At 43.1% G+C, this 22,297-nt stretch overlaps 1 protein-coding gene across 3 annotated transcripts; it reads left to right on the top strand.

Moving 5' to 3' along the window:
* Positions 1-3,802: 3,802 nt before the first annotated feature.
* On the top strand, positions 3,803-21,946 carry LOC133552628 (claspin-like). 3 transcript variants are annotated; one of them, XM_061899934.1, is made up of 8 exons: positions 3,803-4,052; positions 6,845-6,909; positions 10,438-10,530; positions 14,232-14,293; positions 14,416-14,465; positions 14,540-14,708; positions 17,829-19,738; positions 21,422-21,946. In XM_061899934.1, the coding sequence occupies exons 1-7, from the start codon at positions 3,948-3,950 to the stop codon at positions 19,727-19,729; spliced, it is 2,445 nt and encodes an 814-aa protein (XP_061755918.1). In that variant the 5' UTR covers positions 3,803-3,947; the 3' UTR covers positions 19,730-19,738; positions 21,422-21,946. The 3 variants fall into 3 exon arrangements, with proteins under 3 accessions (XP_061755918.1, XP_061755919.1, XP_061755920.1); XM_061899935.1 differs by having other exon boundaries at positions 21,391-21,946; XM_061899936.1 differs by lacking the exon at positions 10,438-10,530.
* Positions 21,947-22,297: the final 351 nt, after the last annotated feature.

Below are 22,297 nucleotides of genomic sequence, written 5' to 3'. Positions count from 1 at the left end.
GTTTAACCCAGAGTTGTCCAAACATTTTGACTTGGGAGCTAAAAAAATGTCGTTGAGGGCCGAAAGTCGACTGCATGTAGCAGGGGTCGGCAACCTTTTTGGCTGAGAGAGCCAAAAACCCAAATATTTCAAAATGTATTTCCGTAAGAGCCATATAATTATGTTTTTTAACACTGCACACAACTAAACGTGCCCTGCGATGAGGTGGCGACTTGTCCAGGGTGTACCCCGCCTTCCGCCCGATTGTAGCTGAGATAGGCGCCAGCGACCCCAAAAGAGAATATCAATCAATCAATGTTTACTTATATAGCCCTAAATCACTAGTGTCTCAAAGGGCTGCACAAACCACTACGACATCCTCGGTAGGCCCACATAAGGGCAAGGAAAACTCACACCCAGTGGGACGTCGGTGACAATGATGACTATGAGAACATGATACTGTGATACTGATGATACTGATGACTATGAGAACATATGAGAACATGATACTGTGAAAGATCAATCCATAATGGATCCAACACAGTCGCGAGAGTCCAGTCCAAAGCGGATCCAACACAGCAGCGAGAGTCCCGTTCACAGCGGAGCCAGTAGGAAACCATCCCAAGCGGAGGCTGATCAGAAGCGCAGAGATGTCCCCAGCCGATACACAGGCGAGCAGTACATGGCCACCGGATCGGATCGGACTCCCTCCACAAAGGAGAGTGGGACATAGAAGAAAAAGAAAAGAAACGGCAGATCAACTGGTCTAAAAAGGGAGTCTATTTAAAGGCTAGAGTATACAAATGAGTTTTAAGGTGAGACTTAAATGCTTCTACTGAGGTAGCATCTCGAACTGTTACCGGGAGGGCATTCCAGAGTACTGGAGCCCGAAATGAAAAAGCTCTACAGCCCGCAGACTTTTTTTGGGCTTTGGGGATCACTAATAAGCCGGAGTCCTTTGAACGCAGATTTCTTGCCGGGACATATGGTACAATACAATGGGCAAGATAGGATGGAGCTAGACCGTGTAGTATTTTATACGTAAGTAGTAAAACCTTAAAGTCACATCTTAAGTGCACAGGAAGCCAGTGCAGGTGAGCCAGTACAGGTATATATGTATGTATATATGTATACAAAGGTATATACAGTATAGGTATATATGTATGTATATATGTATATAAAGGTATATACAGTACAGGCGTAATGTGATCAAACTTTCTTGTTCTTGTCAAAAGTCTAGCAGCCGCATTTTGTACCAACTGTAATCTTTTAATGCTAGACATGGGGAGACCCGAAAATAATACGTTACAGTAATCGAGGCGAGACGTAACAAACGCATGGATAATGATGTCAGCGTCTTTAGTGGACAGAATGGAGCGAATTTTAGCGATATTGCGGAGATGAAAGAAGGCCGTTTTAGTAACGCTTTTAATCTGTCCCTCAAAGGAGAGAGTTGGGTCGAAGATAATACCCAGATTCTTTACCGTGTCGCCTTGTTTAATTGTTTGGTTGTCAAATGTTAGAGTTGTATCATTAAATAGAGGTCGGTGTCTAGCAGGACCGATAATCAGCATTTCCGTTTTTTTGGCGTTGAGTTGCAAAAAGTTAGCGGACATCCATTGTTTAATTTCATTAAGACACGCCTCCAGCTGACTACAATCCGGCATGTTGGTCAGCTTTAGGGGCATGTAGAGTTGGGTGTCATCAGCATAACAGTGAAAGCTAACACTGTATTTGCGTATGATGTCACCTAGCGGCAGCATGTAGATGCTGAAGAGTGCAGTAATAAGCGGTAGAAAGTGGATGGATGGATGGACAACTAAACGTGTGCATTTTTAAGTAAGACCAACATTTCTAGAGTATAATAGGTCTCTTATTCTTTGTCATTACATTGTTATTTTGAAGCTAACCGTGGAGGGGGCGTGGCCTGCGGGCCTGCAGCGAAGCAGGGAGTTGCCCGAACCGGCCTCGAAATCAGCGACAGGTGCGTAGATGGCCCACCTGGGCCTTGTTATCTAATCGCCTGTCGCTCTGTGATAAGCAGCAGCCAGGAAGAGAGACGGGGTTGGGGCTGGAGCCAGAGTGTGAGCAAGAACGAAAGAGAAAAAGACAATTGCTGAAAAGCAACTAAGAGACTTATTTCCATGTCTGCCCTGAGTCCTCCTCCAGCTTGTTAGTCGGTTTGCCTTTTGCTAAAATACTCACTAATAGTCACTAGAAAAATGGCTAAAAGTATCTGGTTTTGTTGCCACAATTTGATTTTTTTCTCTCTAAACTTTTTTTTTTCATGCACACATGTGACTGCGACTCACTGAAAATGACACACAATCCACTTTTATGTCACGAGCCAGCAGCTGGGAACCACTGGTCAACTGTATAACAGTTACTGTAATATTTCCATGTCTGTCCAGAGAGATTGACCACTTTGCAAAAATGAAAAGGAGACGTTACAGTTTACTTCTCAGAAAACGATTCCCTGAACGGACACACAACAGTTGTTCATTTATTCTACTACTGTGGCTTTATTGCTTTGTGTACATTTTATAGTTTTGTGTATCTGAAATAGGATTAGCCACATTGCCATAAATGGAAATTAAATAATATAAAAGACCCCAGAGATGTAGGGGTGCTTTATTTTTTGTTTTACTTTTGTAGATGTTAAATTTGCAGATGATTACTGCAATAAATATTTCAAAAAGATGCATTGCTCTTCCTTTTTGCTTTTACCAGTAGCAGTTTAGAAGTCTGGAGTAAAAAAGTGCACAAGTAGGTCAAATGCATTAGTTAATTTCAGGTGGTTAATCAAAGATCCATACAACATAATCTGATAGAATTTCATAGTTTAAAGCACTATTTATGTATTTTTTATGATAAATAAGTGCTAAAAATGTTTTTGCTTGCGCGCTTTGCACGCTCACATGAATTATGTGTGCCCCAGGTGTGCCCCAGTACAGTATTAGGTCTAGTGACGCCCCTGTTGTAAACTGTAAAGTATTTTATAGCACTAAAATAACGATAAGAATTTCTTAGTTCTTTTGTTTTGTGTTCATTTTTACAACTGTTTAATAACTAGTGTTTTCTTTTTTACTTAAGTTCTTGTGTGTTGTGAGGCGACTAGCCAAATTCAGTATTTGTTTTCACCTTATTTGCACAACTTACTTTATTGTAATTGATATTATTGCTTTTTTATTTGAATTTCTCAGTTCTTTTGTTTTGAGTTCATGTTTACAACTTTGTTCAATAACTAGAGTTTTGTTATTTACCTTAAGTGTTTGTGTGTTTTGAGGCGACAAGCCAGGTTCAGTAGTTGTCTGCACCTTATTTGCATTACTTTATTGCTATTGATATTACTTTTGTAATAAATATTTTATTTAAACCGTTGTCCTGTGCTGTATTATTATCCTAATCAATCAATAAAGGCAAAAGTACAAAATTTGTTTTTCAAAAGTATCGATACCCCGAAATCGATACCCCGAAGTCCCCCCCCCCACAATCAGATGACGACACTTCCGGTATCGGTATCGGTGATACTGGCCGGTATCGATACCCAAATTTGCGATATTGCCCACCCCTAATGGCCGGTGGTAGTGGGTTTCAGTTGGCCTTCAAGTCGGGGTCCCTGTTAATCAATTCATGGTTGTGTTATTTTATGAGTAATGACCATACTAATATGTGGAATAGCTCATAACGAATCCCAATATAATATAACATATCATAAATCACTATCGTCTGAAAACACCACATGTCAGTGTTTGTATCACACAAGTGAGTGAACGTAGGACTACACGTCCCATGATGCAATACGGCGGGACCGAGAGTAAGTACTTCCGGTTGTCAAAGGTGACGCTGCGAACATGTGTGAAGTTAGAATGTAGCGGGGGCTTATTTTGCGCCTTTTTTCTTCCAAAACAAAGTAATAATGAGAGCGAGGGTGCGTTTAACATTAACGTTACTGTTGTGAGAAGATTATGTCTGTGAATGCGTGCAAAGATCTTATCCCGCTCATTTATCGCCATTTGAAGGAGCATGGTTTCCAGTCTGCTGCTACAGAACTCCTGAGGCAAAACACGCAGGTAAACACACTAATAATAATAATAATAATAATACTTCCATATATTCATCCATCTTATTCCACTTATCCGACGTTGGGTCGCGGGGGTAGCAGCCTAAGCAGGGAAGCCCAGACTTCCTTCTCCCCAGCCACTTCGTCCAGCTCTTCCCGGGGGATCCCGAGGCGTTCCCAGGCCAGCTGGGAGACATAGTCTTCCCAACGTGTCCTGGGTCTTCCCCGTGGCCTCCCACCGGTTGGACGCGCCCTAAACACCTCCCTAGGGAGGCGTTCGGGTGGCATCCTGAACATTCCCATCCTCACCTATGGTCATGAACCAAAGCTCATGACCATAGGTGAGGATGGGAATGTAGATCGACTGGTAAATTGGTAAATAATAATACTTTTAAAGGGGAACATTATCACAATTTCAAAAGGGTGAAAAACAATAAAAATCAGTTCCCAGTGGCTTGTTGTATTTTTTGAATTTTTTTTCAAAATTTTACCGGTCTCGGAATATCCCTAAATAAAGCTTTAAAGTGCCTTGTTTTCGGTTCTCTGCGAAGACACTGGCCATTTCCCTGTGACGTCACACAGTGCTGCCAATGTAAACAAACAATGGGAATACCACAGCAAGATATAGTGACATTAGCTCGGATTCAAACTCGGATTTCAGCGACTTAAGCGATTCAACAGATTACGCATGTATTGAAACAGATGGTTGGAGTATGAAAATATTGAAGAAGAAACCGAAGCTATTGAGCGAATAGCTACTGACGCTATTCATAGCCATAGCATGGCCGAATAGCTGCGTTAGCATCACCGGTAAAATGTGCGGACCAAACGATCAGGACTTTCGCATCTTTTGACACTGGAGCAACTTAAATCTGTTGATTGGTAAGTGTTTTTTTCGCATTAAATGTGAGTGGAAGGAAACGTAATATAGTTGCAAATGCATCTACAGGTTATCCATACATCTCTGTGCCATGTCTGCTTTAGCACCGCCGGTAAATAGCATGTTAGCATCGATTAGCGAAGCATGTTAGCATCTATTAGCTGGCAGTCAACATCAACAAAACTCACCTTTGTGATTTCGTTGACTATGGTTGCAAATGCATCTGCAGGTTATCCATACATCTCTGTGCCATGTCTGCCTTAGCATCGCCGGTAAAATGTGGAGACACTCTGGCACATTCAATGGGGGTCTGGCGGCAGACACTTTGGCATCTTCGGGCCAGTGGTGCAACTTGAATCCCTCCCTGTTAGTGTTGTTACACCCTCTGACAACACACCGTCGAGGCATGATGTCTCCAAGGTTCCAAAAAATAGTCCAAAAAACGGAAAATAACAGAGCCGAGACCCGGTGTTTGTAATGTGTTGAAAATGAAAATGGTGGGTGTGTTACCTTGGCGACGTCACATTCTGACGTCATCGCCTCCAGCGCGATCAACAGAAAGGCGTTTAATTCGCCAAAATTCACCCATTTAGAGTTCGGAAATCGGTTAAAAAAATACCTGGTCTTTTTTCTGCACCATCAAGGTATATATTGACGCTTACTTAGGTGTGGTGATAACGAGAATGCCTTGTACAATACAGTACTTGTATTGATATACAACAGTTTTAATGCAGGGCAGCTGTGTGTACTTTGTTTACCTATATGACTATTTTTTACACGTGTAATTACAAACCCACTTTTTTATTCAAATCTGGCCCCCCCGAGTAAAATAATTACCCAGGCCTGCACTACAGTATACTACTACTAATCACACCAATTGACGCAAAGTTAGTAGGGCTGTGAATCTTTGGGTGTCCCACGATTCGATTCAGTATCAATTCTTGGGGTCACGATTCGATAATATATCGATTTCGATTCTCGATTCAAAAACGATATTTTACCGATTCTAAACGATTCTGTATTCATTCAATACATAGGATTTCAGCAGGATCTACCCCAGTCTTCTGACATGCTAGCAGGATAGTATATATTTTTTTTAAAAAGCTTTTATAATTGTAAAGGACAATATTTTATCAACTGATTGCAATAATGTAAATTTGTTTTAACTATTAAACGAACCAAAAAAATGACTCATTTTATCTTTGTGAAAACATTGGACACAGTGTGTTGTCAAGCTTATGAGATGCCATGCAAGTGTAAGCCACTGTGACACTATTGTTCTTTTTTTTATTTTTATAAATGCCTAATGATAATGTCAATGAGGGATTTTTAATCACTGCTATGCTGAAATTATAACTAATATTGATACTGTTGTTGATAATATTCATTTTTGTTTCACTACTTTTGGTTTGTTCTGTCTCGTGTTCTTGTCTCCTCTCAATTGCTCTGTTTATTGCAGTTCTGAGTGTTGCTGGGTCAGGTTTGGTTTTGGAATTGGATTGCATTGTTACGGTATTGCTGTGTAGTGGTTTGTTGGATTGATAAAAAAAATGAATACAAAAATATAAAAATAAAAACACATGCACCTGGGGATAGGTTGATTGGCAACACTAAATTTGCCCCTAGTGTGTGAATGTTAGTGTGAATGTTGTCTGTCTATCTGTGTTGGCCCTGTGATGAGATGGCGACTTGTCCAGGGTGTACGCCGCCTTCCGCCCGATTGTAGCTAAGGTAGGCGCCAGCGCCCCCCGCGACCCCAAAAGGGAAGAAGCGGTAGGAAATGGATGGACGGATAAAATGAGAATCGATTCTGAATCGCACAACGTATTCGATTCGATTTGTATTCGAATCGATTTTTTCCCACACCCCTAAAAGGTAGTTGTGTCTCAAACTGTCTTAAAAACGCTGTAACTGTTTTACAGTGTTATGTGGAAGGAGATTCGACGTTATCTGCATCCTTACAAGAAATATACAGTTCCTGGTTAAAGTGAGTATCTACTTTGTTATGGTTTATTTGTTTCAGACGTGCTAAACTGGTTACATTGAAGAACACCACAATTCAACATAGGGCTGGGCGATATGGCCTTTTTTTTAATATCTCCATATTTTTAGGCCATCTCACGATATACCGTATTTCCTTGAATTGCCGCTGGGGCGCTAATTAATTTAAAACCCCTTCTCACTCCTGCTCTTACCAAAGGCATGCGGTAAAAGTAAGCATGTGCTAATTATTTTAAAACCTATTCTCACTCCGGCACTTACCAAAGGCATGCAGTAAAAATTTTAGTGTGCTTAAGTAAGCTTGAACCTTAAATCTTACTGAATAACTCTCAATCTTATTCCTTTTATATGATTTAAAATTACAGGTATTGAAATCAGCCTCCTCCATTTTGAAAATGACGACAGGGGAAGTGTCACTCGTGACGTCAGGAGTTTGACCAGGCAGTAATACTAAGCATGCGCTAATTATTTTGCGAAGCGAGTTTGACCCGGCAGTAATTCAAGGCAGGCGCATACTATATGCCCTGCGGCAATTCAAGGAAATACGGTGTATCTCCATATTTTGCCTTAGCCTTGAATGAACACTTGATGCATATAATCACAGCAGTATGATGATTCTATGTGTCTACATTAAACATTGTTGTTCATACTGCATTAATTTATGCTCATTTTAAACTTCCATGCAGAGAGGGAAATCACAACTAAGTCAATTGACCAAAACTGTATTTATTAAACATTTACTAAGCATCGGCACAAACATTTATGTCATTTCCAAACAGAAAGTGCAAGATTGTCAGAGACATTTTAAAACAAGCTATGAGTGCACTTTTGTGCATGATGTCACTAAGATGACTTATCAAAACAACACTAAATTAAAGTGCACTTTTTGTACAGAACGCCACTACAATAGTTTAAAACAAATTGCACTTTTGTGCATGATGTCACACAAGATATTTCAATAACTCAAATAAAAACGAGCCGCATAATAGAAAATCAAATTGCTTTGTGGTAGGTTACTGCGGATGTTATCTCCTACTGTTGTTGACTATTTTTTTCATACGGTGTTGATGTGGAAATGGTTGCCATTGCATTTTATTGGTGTGGCACCGAACGGAGATGTTGATATGCAGGGTAAGTACTCTTCATTCTCTAGCAGGTGACTTTTCGAATGATGCTACATATTAGCAGTAATGCTACTTTTGTTAGCAATGCTTTTGCCCCACACTTGACAAATTACGGTTGTCTGTTCGACATATTCCCACTTGAAGCCAAACCACCGCCAGACGATAGACCCCCTGTTGTTTTTCTTGGGAATTAATTCTTCCTTCATTTTAACCAGATTCGCACCTCCTCTCTCTCGTATTACCACTCGCACCACAGTTAACGTTACCCATGCTGCTACCTCTCAGCTCCGCGAGGGCGTATACGTGTGTGACGTATGTAAGAAGGTGCACTTGTTTTACGTCTCTGTGAGAAAGAGGGACAACAAAGAGTGAGAAGAGCCTTGAGTATAATGCCCGCAGCTAAATGCAACTGCGTGAGAATGTATACTCGAATATCAATCAATCAATGTTTACTTATATAGCCCTAAATCACTAGTGTCTCAAAGGGCTGCACAAACCACCACGACATCCTCGGTAGGCCCACATAAGGGCAAGGAAAACTCACACCCAGTGGGACATCGGTGACAATAATGACCCAGTGGGACGTCGGTGACAATGATGACTATGAGAACCTTAGAGAGGAGGAAAGCAATGGATGTCGAGTGTGTCTAACATAATACTGTGAAAGTTCAATCCACAATGGATCCAACACAGTCGCAAGAGTCCAGTCCAAAGCGGATCCAACACAGCAGCGAGAGTCCTGTTCACAGCGGAGCCAGCAGGAAACCATCACAAGCGGAGGCGGATCAGCAGCGCAGAGATGTCCCCAGCCGATACACAGGCAAGCAGTACATGGCCACCGGATCAGACCGGACCCCCTCCACAAGGGTGGGACATAGAAGGAAAAGAAAAGAAACGGCAGATCAACTGGTCTAAAAAGGGAGTCTATTTAAAGGCTAGAGTATACAAATGAGTTTTAAGGTGAGACTTAAATGCTTCTACTGAGGTGGCATCTCGAACTGTTACCGGGAGGGCATTCCAGAGTACTGGAGCCCGAACGGAAAACGCTCTATAGCCCGCAGACTTTTTTTGGGCTTTGGGAATCACTAATAAGCCGGAGTCCTTTGAACGCAGATTTCTTGCCGGGACATATGGTACAATACAATCGGCAAGATAGGATGGAGCTAGACCGTGTAGTATTTTATACGTAAGTAGTAAAACCTTAAAGTCACATCTTAAGTGCACAGGAAGCCAGTGCAGGTGAGCCAGTACAGGCGTAATGTGATCAAACTTTCTTGTTCTTGTCAAAAGTCTAGCAGCCGCATTTTGTACCAACTGTAATCTTTTAATGCTAGACATGGGGAGACCTCAAAATAATACGTTACAGTAGTCGAGACGAGACGTAACAAACGCATGGATAATGATCTCAGCGTCTTTAGTGGACAGAATGGAGCGAATTTTAGCGATATTACGGAGATGAAAGAAGGCCGTTTTAGTAACGCTTTTAATGTGTGCCTCAAAGGAGAGAGTTGGGTCGAAGATAATACCCAGATTCTTTACCGTGTCGCCTTGTTTAATTATTTGGTTGTCAAATGTTAGAGTTGTATTATTAAATAGAGTTCGGTGTCTAGCAGGACCGATAATCAGCATTTCCGTTTCACGATATAGTCATTTTCTATATCGCACAGAGACTAACCCGCGATATATCGAGTATATCGATATATCGCCCACCCCTAATTCACCATACAGTACGGACCAAAAGTTTGGACACACCTTCTCGTTTTCTTTATTTTCATGACTATTTACATTTTAGATGGGCAGCACGGTGTAACGGGTTAGTGCATGTGCCTCACAATACGAAGGTCCTGCGTAGTCCTGAGTTCAACCCCGGCCTCGGCTTTCTGTGTGGAGCTTGCATGTTCTCCCCGTGACTGGTCAAAATGGTTGCTAAATGAAGATATGTATATATTAGGGGTGTAACGTAAAGGATATATAGTAGGGGTGGAACAATGGATCGATCAATTTATATTCCTAAATTTCAAGTACAGTACAGGCCTTTCAGATGACTACCTCTTGAAGCTCATCAATAGAATGTCAAATTAATCGGAGCAGAAAATAGGAATGTATTGTTTTCAATCAATACAAAATAATTACTGTGTTAGAGTAAAGACATTAGTGGATGCAATCTGGAGACAAATTTTGCACACGAAAAAATAAATACCTGCTGTAGATTAAGCAGGAGCATAGGGCTGGGCAATATATCGATATAAACGATATATCGCAGGTTTGTCTCTGTGCGATATAGAAAATGACTATATCGTAATATTCGATTATATGTTCTCACACAGTTGCTTTTAGCTGCGAGCATTACATTACTGCCGTTTCTCACTCCTCATCCCTCCTTCTCACAGAGACGTAAAACAAGCCCGCTGTGGCAGGGGCGTGGTCCACGCGTTCCTTGCGGGCGGGGTGTGTGCAGCGATCGGCCATGAAGCCGCTGACAGGTGAGTAGATGAGCTCAGCTGGAACGAGTTATCTAATCACCTGTTTCCTTTATTAGCGGCGCGGGAAACCTTGAGGGAGAGAGGACACAGGCGGAGCAGAGGACGATCGACTGAAAAGCCGAAGTGAAGAAATAACTAAAAGAACATTGTGGATTGCAAGTGCGGGCTGAAAAGCCAAAACTGACATTTGTGTGAACATCCATCCATCCATTTCCTACCGCTTATTCCCTTTTGGGGTCGCGGGGGGCGCTGGCGCCTATCTCAGCTACAATCGGGCGGAAGGCGGGGTACACCCTGGACAAGTCGCCACCTCATCGCAGGGCCAACACAGACAGACAACATTCACACTCACATTCACACACTAGGGCCAATTTAGTGTTGCCAATCAACCTATCCCCAGGTGCATGTCTTTGGAAGTGGGAGGAAGCCGGAGTACCCGGAGGGAACCCACGCATTCACGGGGAGGACATGCAAACGCCACACAGAAAGATCCGGAGCCTGGATTTGATCCCAGGACTGCAGGACCTTCGTATTGTGAGGCAGACGCACTAACCCCTCTGCCACCGTGAAGCCCATTTGTGTGAATAAACAGTAATTACAAAGTGTAAACCTGCTCGAGTGTGCTGCTCCTTCCCTGTGCTCCCAGAAGAACAAGCAGGATCTTGCTACGAAGATGTCGGAACCAACCCCCCTGGAAGCGCTGGGCCAAGTCCTGTCGGAAGTGTCTGGGGCGAGCCGACAACAACCCAAAGTGCTGCAGGCATTGATGGGCCGAGCGGAGACAGCGGGTGGGTCATCTGCCATGAAGCGCATGGTGGAGGGGGAGGACCCACAAACTCTTTTGGAAGTCTTCGAGGCCACGGCGACCTCGAGCAAGTGGCTGGAGGAAAATGGGGCGGCGTTGAGTCTCCCAGCGTCGGCCCGGGCGCACTACATCAACCAAAGGCACGCCATCCTGGACCGAGTAGGCAGCAGCCCCGAAGACCACCGCCGACAATTCCGGGCCATGAAATTTGAGCCGGAGGGGCCGGCCGTTCGTGTTCTCTCATCGACTAAGGGATGCAGCGATCAGATGGCTTCAGCCCAACGGGCAGGACCAGGAGATGCTGGAGGCGATCGTCCTGGAGCAGTTCGTTGACGGCATCCCGGCGAGAGCATCTGCGTGGGTACGGTACCACAGCCCGCCTGACGTGAAGGCAGCAGTAAAGCTGGCGGTGGAGACTGTAGCAAGATCCTGCTTGTTCTTCTGGGAGCACAGGGAAGGAGCAGCACACTCTGCTGGCCCCTCTTCTCTTCACCCTGTACACCGCTGACTTCTGCTACAACTCAGAGCTGTGTCACATCCAGAAGTAGGCGGATGACACAGCCATCGTCGGGTGCATCAGGGACGGCAGAGAGGAGGACTTTGTTGTCTGGTGCCACACGAACGTCTTGCAGCTCAATCCGTCAAAGACCAAGGAGCTGGTCATTGACTTTGGGAGGTCGAGTCCACGGTCACAACCTATTGTGATCGAGGGAGTTGAGGTACAGACCGTGGACTCATTCAAGTACCTCGGGGTTTGGGTGGACAATAAGCTGGACTGGACTGTTAACACGGACCACCAGTACAAGAAAGGACAGAGCAGGCTGTACTTCCTCAGGAGACTGCACTCCTTCAACATTTGTAGAAAACTCCTGTGGATGTACTACCAGTCTGTGGTTGCCAGTGTTCTGTTCTACATGGTAGTGTGCTGGGGGGGGCAGTACATCTAAGAAGGACAGCTCCGGACTTGAGAAACTGATCAGGCGGGCCGGTTCTACAATGGGAATGAAACTGGACTCACTGGTGACGGTGGCAGAGAAGAGGACTGTGGACAAACTAGTGAGCATCCTGGATGATGCCAGTCACCCTCTGCATAGCGTTATCAGTAGCCAGAGGAGCCTGTTCAGTGCTAGACTGCTTCATCCCAAGTGCAGGACTAATAGACTCAAGAACTCCTTTGTCCCACACGCCATTAGACTGTACAACTCCTCTCTGGGACGGGGGGCGGGGGGTACTAGGATGACAGGGGATTCAAAACAATAACAGTGCAATACGGTTTCATAACATGGTCACTACTGCCTACATTGTCTTGTTATATTCTTATTTTACTGTTATATTGTTATTCCCATTGTTTTTATTCTTTTTGTAATATTTCTCTATTTTGTTTCCTTTTAAACCCCCATTATTTAGTTTTTACTTTTTTAAAAATTGATCTCAACTCTGTACACTGCTGCTGGAATTTTAATTTTCCTGAAGGAACTCTCCTGAAGGAATCAATAAAGTACTATCTATCTATCTATCTACTCGAGCAGGTTTACACTTTTTAATTACTGTTTGTTCACACAAATGTCAGTTTTGGCTTTTCAGCCCGTACTTGCAATCCACAATGTTCTTTTAGTTATTTCTTCACTTCGGCTTTTCAGTCGATCGTCCTCCGCTCCGCCTGTGTCCTCTCTCTCCCTCAAGGTTTCCCGCGCCACTAATAAAGGAACAGGTGATTAGATAACTCGTTCCAGCTGAGCTCATCTACTCACCTGTCCGCTGCTTTATGGCCGATCGCCGCACACACCCCGCCCGCAGGGAACGCGTGGACCACGCCCCTGCCACACCCGCCTTCTTACATACGTCACATATTGTCACGCCTGTAGCTTCATACGCTCTCGCCAAGCAGAGAGGTAGCAGCATGGCTAACGTTAGCTGAGGCCGATCGTGCAAGCAGAGCGGAGCGGAGCTTGTGACAATACAAGAGAGAGAAGGTGTGAAATTGATCACAAATGGAGGAAGAACAATAGATGCCCAAAATAAAGAGCAGGGGATCCATCATCTGGTGGTGGTTTGGCTCCAAGTGGGAATATATTCAGCAGACAACAGCAATATGCAAAGTATGCAGCAGAAGTGTTACTACAAAAAGGTAGCAACACTATTAATTTGTTCTTTCATTTAAAAAGTCACCCGTGAGAGAATGAAGAGAATTTAATAAATACAGTTTTGGTCAATTGACTTAGTTGTGATTTCCCTCTCTGCATGAAAGTTTAAAAGTAGCATATATTAATGCAGTATGAAGAAGAATTGTTTAATGTAGACACATAGAATCATCATACTGTTGTGATTATATGCATCAAGTGTTCATTCAAGGTAATATATATCGCAGAAGAGGGATGTGTACTATGGCTATGAGTTGTTTTTTTTTTTTTTCCCCCTTGGCCTCAGTCTGCACCCCCACTCCAGGGCCTAGGCTAAGACCGATTTTTTAATTTTATTTTAATCTTCTATTTTTTTCTCCCCACAGCCCCTTGTTTACCTGTATGTCATCTTTTTTGTAAGGGGCGCTGGAAGCCGGCAGACCCGTCAGCGATCCTGTTCTGTCTCCCTGTAATGTTTGTCTGATCTTGAATGGGATTGTGCTGAAAATTGTAATTTTCCTGAAGGAACTCTCCTGACGGAATAAATAAAGTACTATCTATTTATCCATCCATCTAATATGGCATAAAAATATTGTGATATTAATAAAAGCCAATACCGCCCAGCCCTACAGTAGCATATTAGTTATTTATTCATCAAGGAATAAAATGTATTGCCAAGTTTTGTTCAATTTGGCATCATTTCAGTGATCATGTTATTAAAAAGAAAGTTTAATACCGTTTTAGTGAATTATTTATTAAATTCCAATTTTTTGCAGGCACTCAAAGAACAGACACTCCAGGTCTAATGGAGGTGCATCAACTGCAGTTTCAGCTAAAGGTGAATGTATTACATTCAAAATACCACAAATACATCAGGGTGACTGTAGATTAATAAGAAAACAGTGTTTTATTGTTGCATTTCTGACATATTCATCTTCTCTTTCCATCCCCGCAATATAGTTGCTTCCAAGAAGGAGAACAAATCTGCAAAGAAATCGCAAAAACAGAAAGTGAGTTTTGTATATGACGCTGAAATATGCTTTGCTTATTTGCGAGCCAGAGTGCTAACCTGTTGTCTTTGCAGCCCGTTGCACCAAAAAGGAGCAAAAAAGATGGAAAGGTGTCAGAAAATGCCCCACCAGCGAAGAGGCTAAAGAAGCAACAAACGGCGGTGACTGCTTGTCAAGATGATTCTGACTCTGACAGTAGTTTGGACGTAGAGAAATGGAAGAAAATGCTTCTACAGATGACAGGTAGTGTGTGTGTGTGTGTGTGTGTGTGTGTGTGTGTGTGTGTGTGTGTGTGTGTGTGTGTGTGTGTGTGTGTGCGCGGTGATGTTAATTATATTTATATAGCTCTTTTTCTCTAGTGACTCAACGCGCTTTACATAGTGAAACCCAATATCTAAGTTACATTTAAACCAGTGTGGGTGGCACTGGGAGCAGGTGGGTAAAGTGTCTTGCCCAAGGACACAACGGCAGTGACTAGGATAGCGTAATCGGGAATCGACCCTGGAACCCTCAAGTTGCTGGGCCGGCCCCTCTACCAACCGAGCTATGCCACCCCTTGTGTGTGTGTGTGTGTGTGTGTGTGTGTGTGCGTAAGTGCGTGCGGTGATGTTAATTATATTTATATAGCTCTTTTTCTCTAGTGACTCAAAGCGCTTTACATAGTGAAACCCAATAGCTAAGTTACATTTAAACCAGTGTGGGTGGCACTGGGAGCAGGTGGGTAAAGTGTCTTGCCCAAAGACACAACGGCAGTGACTAGGATAGCATAAGCGGGAGTCGAACCTGGAACCCTCAAGTTGCTGGGGCGGCCCCTCTACCAAACGAGCTATGCCGCCCCTTGTGTGTGTGTGCGTGTGCGTAAGTGCGTGCGGTGATGTTAATTATATTTATATAGCTCTTTTTCTCTAGTGACTCAAAGCGCTTTACATAGTGAAACCCAATATCTAAGTTACATTTAAACCAGTGTGGGTGGCACTGGGAGCAGGTGGGTAAAGTGTCTTGCCCAAAGACACAACGGCAGTGACTAGGATAGCATAAGCGGGAGTCGAACCTGGAACCCTCAAGTTGCTGGGGTGGCCCCTCTACCAACCGAGCTATGCCGCCCCTTGTGCGTGCGTGCGTGCGTGCAAGCCCTCTGCATTGTCTTGTGGGTCGGATGCACTCAAAAAACTGTCAAAATGATCTTTTATTGGCTTATGTTTGCCAGTCTGTCTATTTATTATAAATACGGCCAAGAACATTAAGTTCTATTATTGGAAAAATATTTTTTATGACAAAGTCCAAGAAAAAGAAAAATCTTATTTTAGAAATTAGGTTTTCAGAGCAACCTGAAAGACCCATTCCGTCTTTCAGGTTGCTCTGTGCTTTCCTGAGACAGTGGGAGCCTTACAGGTCAGCCAGGGAGGAAAGGGGGCATTTAGGTTCTCTTCCACTCCTTTTCTGTTTTTCTTTATCATTTTACTATATTGTAAAACATTTAGTTTCATGGACTGTTTGGGCTGTCTCCTCTCATCCGATTGGTCAGATCTAAGTCTATGAGCAACTCCAAGACAAACCAAACAGTCCAGTTGCGATGGATTGAATGTCTTCAGATGACAATGACCTGGATGAACGAGAACATTTATAGACTTATTTAGTGCCATGTTTTTTCTAACCTTCATTAGGTCAGGATTATTACAACTAAAAGATATTGTAGATTTGCATACTTTATTAGTGATGTTCAAAGCTACAAATAAAGTTCTTCCTAAGGACTTACAAAAGTTATTTGTGTTCACGTCCGAAGATGAGAACCACAGAAGGTCGTATGATTTTAAACATCTAAGAGTGCGAACACATTTGGAACAAATGTCCTTGTCTGTTGCTGGTGTGAAAGCATGGAATTTTCTAAACAAAGACTTTGAAAAGTTGTAAGAATATCTTTGAATTTAAAGAGATTTACAAACAGAGACAGCTGGAATTATATCAAACTGAATTTTAAGGAGCTCGGCAGGGTCTTTTAAGATGCATGGGAGTTTGCCCAACCAGTCTACATGTGCTTTGTGGACTTGGAGAAGGCATTGGACCGTGTCTCTCGGGAAGTCCTGTGGGGAGTGCTCAGAGAGTATGGGGTATCGGACTGTCTGATTGTGGTGGTCCACTCCCTGTACGATACGATCAGTGTCATAGGTTGGTCCGTATTGCCGGCAGTAAGTCGGACACGTTTCCAGTGAGGGTTGGACTCCGCCAAGGCTGTCCTTTGTCACCGATTCTGTTCATAACTTTTATGAACAGAATTTCTCGGCGCAGTCAAGGTGTTGAGGGGATCCGGTTTGGTGGCCGGAGGATTAGGTCTCTGCTTTTTGCAGATGATGTGGTCCTGATGGCTTCATCCGGCCAGTATCTTCAGCTCTCACTGGATCGGTTCGCAGCAGAGTGTGAAGCGACTGGGATGAGAATCAGCACCTCCAAGTCCGAGTCCATGGTTCTCGCCTGGAAAAGGGTGGAGTGCCATCTCCGGGTTGGGGAGGAGACCCTGCCCCAAGTGGAGGAGTTCAAGTACCTAGGAATCTTGTTCACAAGTGAGGGAAGAGTGGATCGTGAGATCGACAAGCGGATCGGTGCGGCGTCTTCAGTAATGCGGACGTTGTACCGATCCGTTGTGGTGAAGAAGGAGCTCAGCTGGAAGTCAAAGCTCTCAATTTAGCAGTCGATCTACGTTCCCATCCTCACCTATGGTCATGAGCTTTGGGTCATGACCGAAAGGATAAGATCACGGGTACAAGCGGCCCAAATGAGTTTCCTCCGCCGGGTGGCGGGTCTCTCCCTTAGAGATAGGGTGAGAAGCTCTGCCATCCGGGAGGAACTCAAAGTAAAGCCGCTGCTCCTCCACATCGAGAGGAGCCAGATGAGGTGGTTCGGGCATCTGGTCAGGATGCCACCCGAACGCCTCCCTAGGGATGCGTTTCTGGCACTGCCGACCGGTAGGAGGCCACGGGGAAGACCCAGGACACGTTGGGAAGACTATGTCTCCCGGCTGTCCTGGGAACGCCTCGGGATTCCCTGGGAAGAGCTGGACGAAGTGGCTTAGGCTGCTGCCCCCGCGATGGATGGATAAATTTTGATTTTGATTGGACGTGTCATTTTGAAAATGCTAAAAATGTATGTTGGAGTTCGTGTGTTGGTGGAGGGAACATTTATAAAGTTATCTAAAATAATTTGTTTTAAAAAGGGGGCAGATACTTATGAGAATAGTATTCTTCCATCTGCTCCTTTCTGATCATGGAAATGTATAAGAAACGTATATAGGCATTTTCATGAAAGGAATAAAAAGAATTGATGATGATGATACCTGAATTCACACAAGATATATTATCTTTTCCGCAGAGGTTGATGCAGCCAAGATAGATGCCATCAACTCTTTGGACTCTTCTGCACCGAAAAAGAGAGTTAGGAAATCCCGGGCTAAGCCGAAAACTGACATGCCTGCTAAAAAGAAGATCGAGGAGAAAGCAGTGACAAAGAAACAATCTAAGTCTAGTCTACAAAAGAACACCTTGAGCATGACACAAAATCTGATATCAACAGAAGGTGCGACAGCTGCGGCTTCATCTATCAAGGATAAACCTGTGGTGGACGTAGCAAGCTGTGATAAAAAGATATTGGTAGACAAAGTGGGGAAGAGAAAAGAAATGAAGACTAACAAAAAGAGAAAGGAGCCTGATAACAGACTCAATATTTTAGAGCCCATTTTAAAAGACAAAAAAACCAAGAAGAAGAAGAAGAAAAAGAAGGTAGGTGATAGCAAGGAAGATTCTGAGATTAAATTCAAGCAGAAGAAAGCCCAGAAGAAGAATAAGAAACTTGACGGTTTGAAAATCGGTGAGCGGGAAAATCCAGATGAGACTGACGTTGACAAGGAGGCAAGCAGGAACGCGGAGCTGGCTCCGATTGTGGACAGTTCAAGTGCCGATGTGAGGGAAAACAAATCAAAGAAGAATAAGAGTCATGTGGAGGCAAATTCTGAGCAGACTGATGACCAAACAGAGAAGAAAAAAGACCAATCTTCTCCTGATGAGGATCCAGTGGCTGAGACTGGAAAAGAGAACGGAAGCACTGAAGAAAGAGGAGAGCCCGACCCAGAAATCAAGAAGAAAAAGAAAAAGGAGGCAATAGGTGATGGTGAGGGGACTCCTCAGCTTTCAGTCAAGAAGAAGAAATCCCAAAAGAACAAAAGGACGGACGAGGAAAGAACCTGTGAGCAGGAAACTCCAGAGCAGACTGACAACGACAAGGAGACGGCTTTAAGTGTGGACAGTTCAAGTGCTGATGTGAGGGGAAATAAATCAAAGAAGAATAAGAGTCATGTGGAGGCAAATTCTGAGCAGACTGATGACCAAACAGAGAAGAAAAAAGACCAATCTTCTCCTGATGAGGATCCAGTGGCTGAGACTGGAAAAGAGAACGGAAGCACTGAAGAAAGACGAGAGCCCAACCCAGAAATCAAGAAGAAAAAGAAAAAGGAGGCAATAGGTGATGGTGAGGGTACTCCTCAGCTTTCAGTCAAGAAGAAGAAATCCCAAAAGAACAAAAGGACGGACGAGGAAAGAACCCGTGAGCAGGAAACTCCAGAGCGGACCGACAACGACAAGGAGGTGGCTTTAAGTGTGGACAATTCAAGTGCTGATGTGAGGGGAAATAAATCACAGGAGAAGAAGAAGAGCAAGAGTCATCGAGTGGAAAAAAATACTCCGCAGACAGATGACCAAACACAGAGGAGAAAAGACACATGTTCTGATGAGGATCCATCGGCTAGAAATGAAAAAGCGATTGGAATCAGTGAAGAAACAGCAGAACCCAACACAGAAGAGCTCACAGTTGAAGTGAAAAAATCCCACAAGAAGAGAAGGAAAACGGACGATGCGAGAATCTCAGCGCAGGAAAATCCAGAACGGACTGACGACGACAAGGAGGCAAGCAGGGGCGAGGAGATGGCTCCGACTGTGGACAGTCCAAGTGCTGATGTGAGGGGAAATAAATCCAAGAAGAGGAAGAAGAAGAGTCATCATGTGGAGGAAAATCCTCAGCAGACAGAGAACCAAACGGAGAAGAAAAAAGACAAATCTTTTCCTGATGAGGATCCAGTGGATGAAAATGAAAACGAGAACAAAAGCAGAGAAGAAACAGGAGAGCCAAACACAGAAGTCAAGAAGAAGAAGAAAAAACTCTGGTTTATTGATACACAGCCTCTGCTGACCCTGGACACACTACAACATCCGTCTGTGTGAAAAAGCAAAGTAAGTCTTAAGTTCAATACAAACCCCGCTTCCATATGAGTTAGGAAATTGTGTTAGATGCAAATATAAACAGAATACATTGATTTGCAAATCCTTTTCAACCCGTATTCAGTTGAATGCACTTCAAAGACAATATATTTGATGTTCAAACTCAAACTTTTTTTTTTTATATTTTGCAAATAATAATTAACTTAGAATTTAATGGCTGCAACACGTGCCAAAGTAGTTGGGAAAGGGCATGTTCACCATTGTGTTACATCACCTTTTCTTTTAACAACACTCAATAAACATTTGGGAACAAAGGAAACTAATTGTTTAATCTTTGAAAGTAGAATTCTTTCCCATTCTTGTTTTATGTAGAGCTTCAGTCGTTCAACAGTCCGGGGTCTCCGCTGTCGTATTTTACGCTTCATAGTGCGCCACACATTTTCAACGGGAGACAGGTCTTGACTGCAAGCGGGCCAGGAAAGTACCCGCACTCTTTTTTCACGAAGCCACGCTGTTGTAACACGTGCTGAATGTGGCTTGGCATTGTCTGGCTGAAATAAGCAGGGGCGTCCATGAAAAGGACGGTGCTTGGATGGCAGCATATGTTGTTCCAAAACCTGTATGTACCTTTCAACATTAATGGTGCCTTCACAGATGTGTAAGTTACCCATGCCTTGGGCACTAATGCACCCCCATACCATCACAGATGCTGGCTTTTCAACTTTGCGTCGATAACAGTCTGGATGGTTCGTGTCCCCTTTGGTTCGGATGACACGATGTCGAATATTTCCAAAAACAATTTGAAATGTGGACTCGTCAGACCACAGATCACTTTTCCACTTTGCATCAGTCCATCTTAGATGATCTCGGTCCCAGAGAAGCTGGCGGCGTTTCTGGATGTTGTTGATAAGTGGCTATCGCTTTGCTTTGTAGAGCTTTAACTTGCACTTACAGATATAGCGACGAACTGTATTTAGTGACAGTGGATTTCTGAAGTTTTCCTATTCCATGTGGTGATATCCTTTAGAGATTGATGTCGGTTTTTGATACAGTGCCGTCTGAGGGATCGAAGGTAACGGTCATTCAATGTTGGTTTCCGGCCATGCCGCTTACGTGGGGTGATTTCTCCAGATTCTCTGAACCTTTTGATGATATTATGGACCGTAGATGTTGAAATCCCTAAATTTCTTGCAATTGCACTTTGAGAAACGTTGTTCTTAAACTGTTTGACTATTTGCTCACGCAGATGTGGACAAAGGGGTGTACCTCGCCCCATCCTTTCTTGTGAAAGACTGAGTATTTTTTGGGAAGCTGTTTTTATAGCCAATCATGGCACCCACCTGTTCCCAATTAGCCTGCACACCTGTGGGATGTTCCCAATAAGTGTTTGATGAGCATTCCTCAACTTTATCAGTATTTATTGCCACCTTTCCCAACTTCTTTGTCACGTGTTGCTGTCATCAAATTCTAAAGTTAATGATTATTTGCAACTACAAAAAAATGTTTATCAGTTTGAACATCAAATATGTTGTCTTTGTAGCATATTCAACTGAATATGGGTTGAAAAGGATTTGCAAATCATTGTATTCCGTTTATATTTACATCTTACTTTCCCAACTCATATGGAAACGGGGTTTTTAGATGAAGTGCTTATAATGTTTTAGTGTGATGTTTTGTCATCGTTTGTGTCTGCAGGGAAAAGGAATCAGGATTCAGAAAAGTTCCCTGCAACACCCACATGGTCACATGACAAACCCCAGGAGCCAACCTGACACATCTCCCAAACAAAGTCAAGTCACGTGTCGTTTTTATTTTTAATGGAACAAGCTAAGTACCCCAGATGTGGGATAGTACTGACTATCTGGAAGATTAAACACCACCATTTTATTGAGAGAAAAAATATGAATATTTACTTTAGGCACGTATTGTTCAGTTTTAACCGCTTTTATACACGTGATGTTTACAAATGTCATGTTGTTGCACCCCAGGATTTGGAAGTCCCATTCAGGGTGAGAAAGTGTTTTGTAATAACTTTTAATATTGTGGTGTAAACCGCTGTGCTTCTTGCCACCTTGAAATATGGACTCGTGGACAAAAACACAACACTGACAAGCAGTTTTATAATGAAAATCATTTAAAATATTAGTTTGCTGTTGTTGGTCAGCTGCACGTCTTGCAGAATCTACTTTTATACAAATAAAAATATGTTTTACTAAGGTATTTTAAGTGGTGACGAGTTTGTATTTGATATTGTACCGCCAGAGGGTGCTGTGATTTTACTATGGGAGTTGTTCTCAAATGGGGGTACTAGTACCCCTGGGTGTACTTGAAGGTATGCCAAGGGGTACGTGAGATTTTTTTAAAATATTCTAAAAATAGCAGCAATTCAAAAATCCTTTATAATCATATTTATTGAATAATACTTTAACAAAATATAAATGTAAGTTCATAAACTGTGAAAAGAAATGGAACAATGCAATATTCAGTGTTCAATCCCTAAAGAGGGCCCTATAAGTTGATGATTACTTCAATGTGTAGAAATCTTTATTTATAATTGATTCACTTGTTTAT

This window comes from Nerophis ophidion, linkage group LG05 (genome assembly GCF_033978795.1).
Source record: "Nerophis ophidion isolate RoL-2023_Sa linkage group LG05, RoL_Noph_v1.0, whole genome shotgun sequence".
NCBI lineage: Eukaryota > Metazoa > Chordata > Actinopteri > Syngnathiformes > Syngnathidae > Nerophis > Nerophis ophidion.
The sequence above is the reverse complement of the archived record's forward strand: the minus strand, read 5'-3'. Positions and strand labels throughout refer to the sequence as shown.

What these genes read in the sequence shown, in the direction of transcription:
- LOC133552628 (XM_061899934.1), top strand. Translation starts at nt 3,948, where the DNA reads ATGTCTGTGAATGCGTGCAAAGATCTTATCCCGCTCATTTATCGCCAT. An exon ending in GGCCATGAAGCCGCTGACAG is followed by an intron (nt 10,531 to 14,231) that starts GTGAGTAGATGA and finishes AATTTTTTGCAG; the next exon opens with GCACTCAAAGAACAGACACT. An exon ending in AATGCTTCTACAGATGACAG is followed by an intron (nt 14,709 to 17,828) that starts GTAGTGTGTGTG and finishes TCTTTTCCGCAG; the next exon opens with AGGTTGATGCAGCCAAGATA.